The sequence below is a fragment of the Amphimedon queenslandica genome, unplaced genomic scaffold (assembly GCF_000090795.2).
Source record: "Amphimedon queenslandica unplaced genomic scaffold, v1.1 AMPQUscaffold_12923, whole genome shotgun sequence".
Taxonomy (NCBI): Eukaryota; Metazoa; Porifera; class Demospongiae; order Haplosclerida; family Niphatidae; genus Amphimedon; species Amphimedon queenslandica.
In genome coordinates this window covers 4,910-15,817 of record NW_003546841.1, presented here as the reverse complement: position 1 = coordinate 15,817, position 10,908 = coordinate 4,910, and the positions used below count along the sequence as shown (strand labels likewise).

At 34.4% G+C, this 10,908-nt stretch overlaps 2 protein-coding genes across 2 annotated transcripts; both read right to left on the bottom strand.

Moving 5' to 3' along the window:
* Positions 1-560: 560 nt before the first annotated feature.
* LOC109586224 (uncharacterized) lies at positions 561-5,770 on the bottom strand. The gene is made up of 17 exons (XM_020002395.1): positions 5,587-5,770; positions 4,986-5,531; positions 4,701-4,885; positions 4,377-4,571; positions 3,933-4,098; positions 3,510-3,722; positions 3,151-3,237; positions 2,812-2,871; positions 2,669-2,764; positions 2,463-2,621; positions 2,383-2,416; positions 1,886-1,995; positions 1,805-1,837; positions 1,555-1,706; positions 1,343-1,495; positions 1,122-1,296; positions 561-931 (listed from the first exon to the last, which is right to left on the bottom strand). The coding sequence occupies exons 1-17, from the start codon at positions 5,678-5,680 to the stop codon at positions 561-563; spliced, it is 2,829 nt and encodes a 942-aa protein (XP_019857954.1). The 5' UTR covers positions 5,681-5,770.
* Positions 5,771-5,920: 150 nt separating this feature from the next.
* LOC109586223 (uncharacterized) lies at positions 5,921-8,193 on the bottom strand. The gene is made up of 8 exons (XM_020002394.1): positions 8,049-8,193; positions 7,445-7,831; positions 7,306-7,392; positions 7,126-7,247; positions 6,919-7,071; positions 6,665-6,860; positions 6,542-6,610; positions 5,921-6,462 (listed from the first exon to the last, which is right to left on the bottom strand). The coding sequence occupies exons 1-8, from the start codon at positions 8,191-8,193 to the stop codon at positions 6,098-6,100; spliced, it is 1,524 nt and encodes a 507-aa protein (XP_019857953.1). The 3' UTR covers positions 5,921-6,097.
* Positions 8,194-10,908: the final 2,715 nt, after the last annotated feature.

Genomic DNA, 10,908 nt, shown 5'->3' with positions numbered 1-10,908 from the left:
CATGTAGTGACACATACATGTATGATTTATTGCTGTATTTCATTTTAATGCTTTTATGTTGCCTCTTTTGTTGTTTTGTATATTAGGAATGATAGACAGAAATATGTAAATTCAGAGAAGAAGACAGTTTCAATGAAAAATGAAAGAGTTGGAGTGAAAGGAAAGAACAATATAGACCAGAAGAGTGGAACATTACGTAGCTAGATTTAAACACAATACAATACATATAATACAGTGATGAAAATTAAATAGCTTTAAAAAGGTCAATGTAAAATGCCACAGACTATATCTATGACTCAATACTAATATTAAAGTGAAATCCCAGTTTATATTGAGTTTGAACTGTTCATATATGTATTGAGTTTTTGTATGTGTTTGCAAATATACATATACATTACACAATTATGGCAGCAAGAAATGGTGGCTAATGAAACTATGCCTATAATATGTGGGCAGCTAAACACTATGGATCTAGTGTTAGTTTAAACATGAACCAAAGTAATGAGTGGAGCAAAACAATATACAAATTATAAAATTTTGCAAATAAAACAAAGCAGCAATTAAGTATCAATATTAATATTAAAATCAAATCCCAGTTCATTTCTAATAGCTTCAATCCAGTCCTCACCTAAAGCTATTGCTGCATCAGCATAACTGCCTCTTACAGCAACGAATGAGCTTAAGAACTTTTGACAGTGCTCCTGAACTTCAGATAGCTTCCTTTTAAAATTAATACTAGACTTGAACTCTGTAATAAAAGTTTCCATTGAGCAAGTTCTTTTAACTTGATCAGTAATGAGACCAACTGAAAATAACTGACTGGCAAGATCTGAGAGAGATGATATAAGAGAATTGAGTGCAGCATCACGAGATACAAGAACATCATTAATGATTCTCTTAACTCTTTCAACATCAACAGTTGCTGTTACACCTAATAGAGGTCAATGGTCAATACAACCCAATACACACAAACAATGCATAAACACACACACACACACTGTTACTTACTAGCTCCTCCAGTGGATGATGCAGTGGCTTCAGTAATTGTATTAGAAGAGAAGGAGGTAGTAGGATCTGATTAATATTAAATAAATAAATAATTGAGATGATTTATTTCTTACTTGTTGTTTTTAGTGATGCATGGATGCATATTGTAACAGGACGGACCACACCTTCCAGTGGTACGGAGTAATTTAGTGTAGGAACAGCACCAGGTGATCCATACACTGATATTGGACAAGATGGAGGAAGAGGATAATCTTTATCACCAAAATTATTAATATCATCTTGATACAACTGAAAATAAAAGTTATATTGCTTTACAGTACACAGTATAACATACCCTGCAAGGTGTCATGCGAGGTTTAATACTCCATCCAGTAAACAGCTCATCTTGAGGACCATTTAAATTTAATTCAACAAAACTATCAGAAGATGCAATACCAAAGTAAACATTGAGATCTAGTTTAGCTTGTGGGTGCTTTTTCTCAATAAACTGCATAAAATAACAAATTAACCAGTGATGGGTAATAGTGAATTACATGTACAATGTACCTCAAGAAGTGCATTTAATTTCTTAGCTGCAGTAAATGTCACTAAATCCTCTACACTTTTCTCCTCATAAAAAAACAAACCAGCATATTTAATAGATTGTGATAATTGTGACAATACACTAGCTGAATTGCTTCCTAATTGCTGATTCACGTCTACAAAATTAATCAAATATACAATGAGGAATTATATAATCATAGCTAAAAATGTAAATAAAATTATTAGCTCATAAAATTCAGTAATAAATACTTACCGCTAGTATATGAGGAATTGACTGATATAGGATCTGTGTGGAGCTATAAATAATGTATCAATGTATACAGTATTTACTGACCTGCTGAAGAGGTGGATCCAAATGGTAAATTGTCAGTAGTACCTCCTCCTCCTCCTCCTTCATCTCCTCCATTACACTCACCACAAACACACACTAGACAGAATTCAATTCTATTAATAGAACCATATGAACTATCAGAACTAAACTCTCCTCCCTCAACTATTGAGAACTGGTAAGGAAGACTGGGTGTGCTCACGGGAGCTATAGCAAACTTTAAATATTGTGCAAGATCTGGTCGTCCTGTTAAATCAACGCAGTGCTGTATCTCTAACTTGAGTTGTTTGAGGAGAGGCTTTGAGAGTGATACTGCATACACAGCACTCACTAGGACAGTATTAGGAGGAAACTCGAACTGTCCTCCTACAAGAGCAACCACTGCTGCTTCTACTGTCTCAAAGGACAATAGGCTTCCTTCTTGTACTCCAATCCTTAGACCATATTTCTCCCAATTCATCAGTTGAGGTTTGTCTCCTTGAATTAAGAACAGCTTCTTCTCTGCTACCTGGACATCACTCAGACATTCCAAATTATCTATCAATTGTATACAATATACACACAGTCAGTATAATACTCTTACCCATTGAAGGGATCGTGTAATCAAATTGCACTTCTTTGGTACTAGTAGTCTTTTTGATGGATTGTTCCTCTAAGGATGTGACTCTCTCCTGTAGTTGCTCCTTCTCCTTCATTAATTTGGCAGTATACCTCTCATTATCAGCAACTGTACTTTTAAGATCTAAATATTCTCTCATCATAATTATACATTGATGATAATACTCTAACCTAGATATTGTTCCTCTACTTGTTTCTTCTCTTCTTCTATTTCAGTTATGTATACTTCATTATAAGCAACTGTAGCTCTAAGTTTCTCATTATCTTCTACATTAATAGACTCATCTAATGTTATGTACTGATGATACACTAACCATCAGTCATTATTTGTTTCTCCTTTACTAATTCATCAGTTTTAAGCTTCTTAACATTATCTGCAGACAATTAAATTTTTACTCTTAACAGAAAAAATCAATTCCCGTTAAAATCAATGTACAGTATAGCTCATAATGAGATTTTAGTAAACATTTTTGGCATTTTGATGACCATTCACCATTTTGAACCATTATGCATATGTACAATGGCACATGGCCAGAATTTTGCTGAATTAATTAAAAGACACCAATCACCAAAAAACGTTATTTATACCCCTCAAAATTATCAGCTACATGTACATACATATGGTATTAATTTATAATCCATATAATTATTACCTGAGTTTGGTGAGTCCTCTTGGTCTCTCTTTCGTTTAGTAAGAAGAGTCTTAGTTTCTAGTAAATGTGTTTCTAGCATACTCTTCTCTTCATTTGAAATAGTAGAATAAAAAATATAAATTAATTAATGAAAGTGAATTAATACGTAATGTGGCAATGATGGTAATGATGTTATTAAAATTGTTCCTAATAAACGAGCAATACTCAATAATAAAGGACACTGTATAAGTAATTGACAGACAAAATCATACAATAAATATAATTTTATAAAACGATTAAAGCAATTTTTACACAACAACAAAATCTTATATAAATGCAGTAATCGTAGTATAATGGTACATGTATAATTGTATATATACCTGATTCCAGTGCTAGTAGTGCTTCCTGAAGTGATTGGTTGTTAATTCTAGCCACTTGTAGATCATGACACAAAGACTCATTGATAACTTGAAGCTCCTTCACTTTATTTGTCATGTATTCCTTTCTTCTTTCTTTTAGTATTAGTTCATACCATAAAGGAATATTAAATGAATCTAATACTGGACCCACTGACCATTGACCATCATTAAAAACTGAGGGAGAAAAAAGGATGAGGAGTAAAAATAAGTGAATGATCGAGCAAGGGAGGGAAAAGGACAGAAAAAAGCAATAACATAATTATTTAAAATATATTTGAAGTGTATTAATGACTTCTAGTATTGATTACCATCATCAGTTATTAATTTTTTTGCATCACTTTATCTTTGGACTTTGAATAATAGTGCATAATATGATAATATTACCTAGTTCTATTAGCATTGTAATAAGAGGATCAGGAACACGTCTATTAATCCAGTCCATACTCTCTACATCACCTCCCACTATTATCAGGAACACATGATTAGGATCAAGAACAAAAGATGATACAGTGTGATAGTATCTACCAGTAACAGAATCAGGTAGAGGAATCTGTAGAAAATAAGAAAATACAAATACACAGTGTACAGTTTACAGTTATAATAACATAGTACAGGTCAAGTTATACAGCTATACACACAAGGCTGAGGTGGTATTACATGATGCATATATAGGATTGGACATTTAATGGCGAAAACCATTATTAGCTACAAAAATGGAAGTAAAAATAGCAATTAAAATGATCGTCTGATGACTAGTAAGCTAGTAACATTCACATCACAAATCTTTAGTCAATTTACATTCACTGTATAATAACTATTGTGTATTACCTTCATCCAATTGTACTGGTTTGTGTCTAGTAATAAACATTCCTTCACTAGTTCATTCCTATGATCCATTCCACCAATCACTACTAGTGTAGGTGAGGTAGAGACACCATGGATAATAGTACTAGCATGAGCACACCTCTCCTTAGGCCATACTCCATCAATAGGTATTGCTCCTGGCTTCAGTATCTCCCAGTTCTATATGATTATTCATATACAAAATAATAAATGAATTGTTCATGTAGCCAAGAGTATGATGCTGTAGCTTGATTAAACTTAATTTTGCTACATTTTTGTGATTGTAAATTCCTTTTCTGTATAACTTACTATAATTATACTATCATTACAATGTGATAATTGAAACAAGTAGATACTGTTAGTAGGTATGCTGATACCACCATGAGACACTAGTCCTCCATACATAATTCCTTTATTAGGACTGATCCTTTCAATTATAAAACTATCAGTTGGTGGACAACACTGTCCACTGACAGATGGAACAATCCATTGACCTAAAAATTATTATTTTGTATATTGATGTAATTTATTCTAGATGTAATAATAATGTAAATATAAAAGTTAAAAATATGTATTTCCTCAAAACTGACTCACCACTGGACAGGTTGTACATATTCTGTTCATTAATTCTAACACGTTCATCCATGTCAGGTATCTTCCTGTATTTAAATTCAGAATGATAGTGTGTAGTAGTTGATATAGGAGCTATTCCGCCAATAACCAGTAATTGTTGAGGTTCACCTTCACTTCCCATTGCTATTATACCACCATAGGCTCTTTTATTTACAGAATTGTCATCGGTTGGTTGTAATTCTTTCCATTGAAGAGTTAAAGTGTCTAAACAGTTCAAACTGTTATGGAAGCAACTGTCATGGCCACAATAGCCACCAAAATAATAAATATTATTATCAATGGTGGTACAGGAGACTCCTCTGATTCCCAATGGAGAAGTACCTCTAGTAGGTCGAGAGGACCAAACACCAGATAATAAGTTAAATGCATCAATAGCAGAAGTACACTGTGTTTTTGTAGAAGAATTGTGGGACTCATCTAAGCCTTCCTTATCCCCTCCCCAGCAGTACAGGACCTCTCCTACTACTGCAGTTGTGTGTCGAGCTCTCCATTTAAATTTATACTGATCTGTAGAATAATAACAAAGCATAAAAAAGAGAGGCTTCAATTTCAAAGGACTGACTTGTTTGAACTACATTTCTGTCCATTTTTACGAGCGCTAGAGCTACGGTAACAAATAGATCTACATATATCATATGATCCAGCCCACTGCTCATGCAGCACAGTTCAACAATGGTAGCTATTATTCATTTACACCACTCTATGACCTCCTGGCCAGCTCCTTGTAACTGATTTCTTAATTTAGTTCATGTTGATGTCATTTTCACACCACTGAGCTGCAGATTTGCAAATTGAGCCACGCCCTGAAGCTAGGTGGGGCTGACATAATTATCATGTCATCATGCACGACGATCTGATTGGTCCAATCAATGACTGGTCCCACCCAAAACTTTATATTCATTAAAAACAATGACTCGTTAGAATCATTAAATAATAGTTTACAAATTACATTCAATATTAATTAATAGCTTCATGGTTATAATCAATATTTTTAAAAATTTTGTTACAAAATAGCAGCATCACACACACATTATACATACATGCATTGCTACTTGTGGGGAGTGGAATTTCTACTAAATATCAAGAATAAAATCAATGCCTAGCTTAGTTTTAATAGCTCCAATCCACTTCTTACGTAAAAATTTGGCAGCATTAGCATAACCACCTCGAACAGCAATGAATGAGTTCAAAAACTTCTTACAGTGATCTTGAATTTCAGACATTTCATCCATAAAGTTGAAACTAGCCTTGAACTCTCCGATAAATTTTTCCATGCTACGAGTCTCCCTGACTTCATCACTAATAAGACCAGAGGCAAACAATTGATTACCAAGATCTGAGAGAGACATTTTAAGATCATTAAGAACAGCAAAGTGAGATACAAGAACATCATTAATGATTTTCTTCACTCTCTCAACATCATCAGTAGCTGGTGCACCTAATAATGGTCAAAGGTCAATATAACCTAATACACGCAAACCATGCATAAACACACACACACACACACTGTTACTTACTAGCTCCTCCAGTGGATGATGGAGTAGCTTCAGTAATTGGATTAGAAGAGGAGGAGGAGGTAGTAGGATCTGATTAATATTAAATAATTAAATAAATAATTTCAAATCATTTGTTTCTATTACCTGTTGAAGGAGGGGGAGGAGGGTTTCTTTGTAGTGATCTGTGGATGTATAATGAAACAGGATCAGCCACACCTTCCAATGGTATGGAGTAATGTAGTGTAGGGACAGCATCAGGTGAAGCAAGAATGGATATCAAGCAAGATGGAGGAAGAGGATAATTAGCTTCACCAAATCTGTTAACAACACAACGATGTAACTATTAACAGATAGAATAATTTACAGTAATGTATTTACCATAATACTGTTATACTTACTCTGCATGGTTTAATGTGAGGGTCAATAGTCCAACCAGTAATATCCTTCTCTTGTGGAGTATCAAACTTTAGCTCAATACATCCATCATTATCTTCAAAACAAAAATAAACGTGTTGTCCTCTCTCAGCTCCGGGAAAATCACTCTTAATAAACTGTAAGTTCACAAAACATTAATTAATAACTGATATAACAAGGGACACACTTACCTCAATGAGAGCATTCAAGTCTCTGGCTGCAGCAAACACTACTAAATCTTCCACACCTTTCTCTTGATAATAGATCAAACCAGCATATGTCATAGCCTCCTTTACACCAGTGGAATGTACTTCTATATAAATTAATATAATTATAATATTAGTGATAGGAGAGTGTGTACATGTACTTACTGTTAACATGATCAGTGTTTGGTGTAGTAATAGTATCAGCAAAAGACACTGCATTGGTTGGGAGGTTAGTCTCTTTAGTAGTAGACTCTATTCAGTAGTGGAATACATTACATTATCATCAATAGACTCACTAACTAACCTTTACATGCTCCACTAGCCCCTGGTGGAGTACTGCTGGTATCAACATCACTGTCACTACCATAATCATCCCCTCCTTCCTCCGTGTCTTCATTAGTTGAGTCTTCCCCCAGTATACAAACCAAACAGAACTTGTTACGTTGAATGGATCCATACCCACTATTAGAGCTAAACTCTCCTCCCTCAACTATTGAGAATTGGTAAGGAAGACTAGATGTGCTCATGGGAGCTATAGCAAACTTTAAGTATTGTGCAAGATCTGGTCGTCCTCTTAAATCAACGCAGTGCTGTATCTCTAACTTGAGTCGTTTGAGGAGAGGCTTTGAGAGTGATACTGCATACACAGCACTCACTAGGACAGTATTAGGAGGAAACTTGAACTGTCCCCCTACAAGAGCAACCACTGCTGCTTCTACTGTCTCAGAGGACAATAGGCTTCCTTCTTGTACTCCAATCCTTAGACCATATTTCTCCCAATTCATCAGTTGAGGTTTGTCTCCTTGAATTAAGAACAGCTTCTTCTCTGCTACCTGGACATCACTCAGATATTCCAAATTATCTATCAATTGTATACAATTTACACTCAGTCAGTATAATACTCTTACCCATTGAAGGGATCATGTAATCAAATTGCACTTCTTTGGTACTAGTCTCTTTGGTATGACTCCATTGCCCCTTCTCCTTCATTAGTTTAGCAGTATACTTCTCATTATCAGCAAATTTAGTTTTAAGTTCTAAATATTCTCTCATATTTTACATGTACACATTGATGACAATACTCTAACCTTTAGTGATCTGTTTCTCTGCTAGATATTGTTCCTCTAGTTGTTTCTTTTGTTCCTCTAGTTGTTTCTTTTCTTCCTCTAATTGTCTCTTCTCTTCTTCTATTTCAGTTATGTATACTTCATTATAAGCAACTGTAGCTCTAAGTTTTTCATTATCTTCTACATTAATAGACTCATCTAATATTATGTACTGATGATACACTGACCATCAGTCATTATTTGTTTCTCCTCCGCTGATTCATCAGTTTTAAGCTTCTTGGCATTATCTGTAGAAAATTAAATTTTTACTTTTAACAGAAAATTATTTATTGACGTTAAAGTCAATGTACTATTTAGCTCATAATAATATTTTAGCAAATATTTTTGGAATTTTAAAAACCATTCACCAAAAAAAATCTAAAATTATGTGTAATTGTGTATGCACAATGGCATATGGCCATAACTTTTTAATAAAGCACACCAATCACCAAAATGAATAAATTACCCCTCAAAATTACCAGCTACAGATTTACATACACATGGCATTACTTTCCATATAATTATCACCTGAGTGTCGTGAGTCCTCTTGGTCTCTGTTTCGTTTAGTAAAAAGAGTCTTAGTTTCTAGCAGTTGCAGTTGAAATAGTATAGAGTACAAGAGTACAAATAAAAAAGTAATGAAAGTGAATTAATATATAATGTATGACATGGCACAAATGGCATAAAAATGGGCACTATACAAAAATTCAAAAGAATTCATTCAAACTGGTGATGATGTTATTGAAATTGTGCCTAATATAAGTATAATTAGACAAAATCATACAGTACCGTATTTCCTCGAGTAAAAGCCTCGGCATCTATTTCATTTTTCCATCTGTAGGAGGGAGGCGACTATACAAGGGCGGCCATTGTTCGAGGGCGGCGATTATTATTAATTGTCTTTAATTTTAAATTAATTATTAATTTTTACCATTAATACTCTTTTTAAACAAAATAACTCAATCTTCATCATGTCAATTACTACTCTACTACTTCCAGTTCCAGGTCTGGAGAAAGATCACTCTCATGTTCTACCTCAGGCTGTAGGAGTTTAGATGTTCCCCAGTGTCTTTGCATTATGAGCTACATGTACTTCTCCTTCCTAGGGAGTTTTCGCGAGTTGCATCATATTTCTTGCTTTGTGGGATCAAATAGAAGCTCATGTTAATGGGAAAAGGGAATTTGGAAAGGTCCTAGAGGTACCCTGTATCTATATCTTTCCTGGAAAGAAAAAACTAATTGATAGGATGAAGGAACTACTCGACTAAGACTCAACTGTGACTAGACGCGACGACTAGACGGCCATTTTACTAGTTAATTAAATACTTGGTTATTAATAATAATAATGAATAGTATTATATGCGGCATCTATTTGAAGGCGGTGGTAATTTCTTTGACTACCCTGGCCCCAGGAGGCGTCTATTCGAGGGAGGCGGCTACTTAGAGGCGGCTTTTACTCGAGGAAATACGGTAATTATAACTTCATAAAACAAAGCAAATGCAGTAATTGTAGTATAATGGTACATGTATAATTGTATATATACCTGATTCCTGTGCTAGTAGTGCTTCCTGAAGTGATTGGTTGTTAATTCTAGACACTTGTAGATCATAAAGTAAAGACTCATTGATGACTTGAAGCTCTTTCACTTTATCTGTCATGTATTTATTCATTACAATCAATTCCTTTCTTCTTCCTTTTAGTATTAGTTCATACAATAAAGGAATACTATATGAATGTAATACCAGGCCCACTGACCATTGACCATCACTAAAACCTGAGAAAGAGAGAGAAGAAAAAGGAGGTGTGCTAGACAAATGTAAAACATTAAAGGGGCGAGCCTATAAGCAAGCTTTAGATTATGTGCTGTATGATATACATGTCTGAGCTAGCAAAGCAATTGCACATGTCTAAATTCATGTATCTTGTAGTCATCTTGCTTAAATTAAAGTTATCTTGCTTATAGTTAGAAGCAGTCACTGAAAAAATCATGTTTGAAGATTGTATATCTGCTTTGTTAACCTAGGCTTGCTCCTAGAGAAGAAACATCACCTAGAATAGATCTCATGATGCATGTAGCTAGCAGTACAGTACATGCAGCTTTCTCACTTGCATTCACCTTAGCAGAATCCTTTATACCAAGGAAAAGACTGTATATCTGCTCTCCCAACTTTTATTCTTGCTAGAAAAGTTTCAGACAGCAGTTTAGCCTTATCTAGCTGACCGTTTCCTGCAAATAAACTCAGACTTGCTTATAGCCGCCATTTAATTTTATCATTGTGACCACACCCGCTTTCAATGAAGATTAGGCTATTTAACTTTAATAATAGTTAGACAGTCTGCCCGTACAAACAAACAAACAAACACTTTCTCGCCTCAGCAGGGCGAGCTCAGGCTCGCCCCAAAAATAAGTTAGTGATTGTGTCATTGAGAGTAAGGGAGATAAAAGACAAAAAGAATGACACATTATACTTTTGAATTTAGGAAAATGCATTGTTCTAATTATAATTTCCAACAGTGGTATTACTTAATTATCTATAACAATTCATTTATTGCACCACATCTCGCCTATAAATTTTGTGGGTATAAATTAGCACAAGCATACAAAATTTTTCTGACATCAAATAAAAACATTACCTAGTTCCACTACTATTGTGATATTTT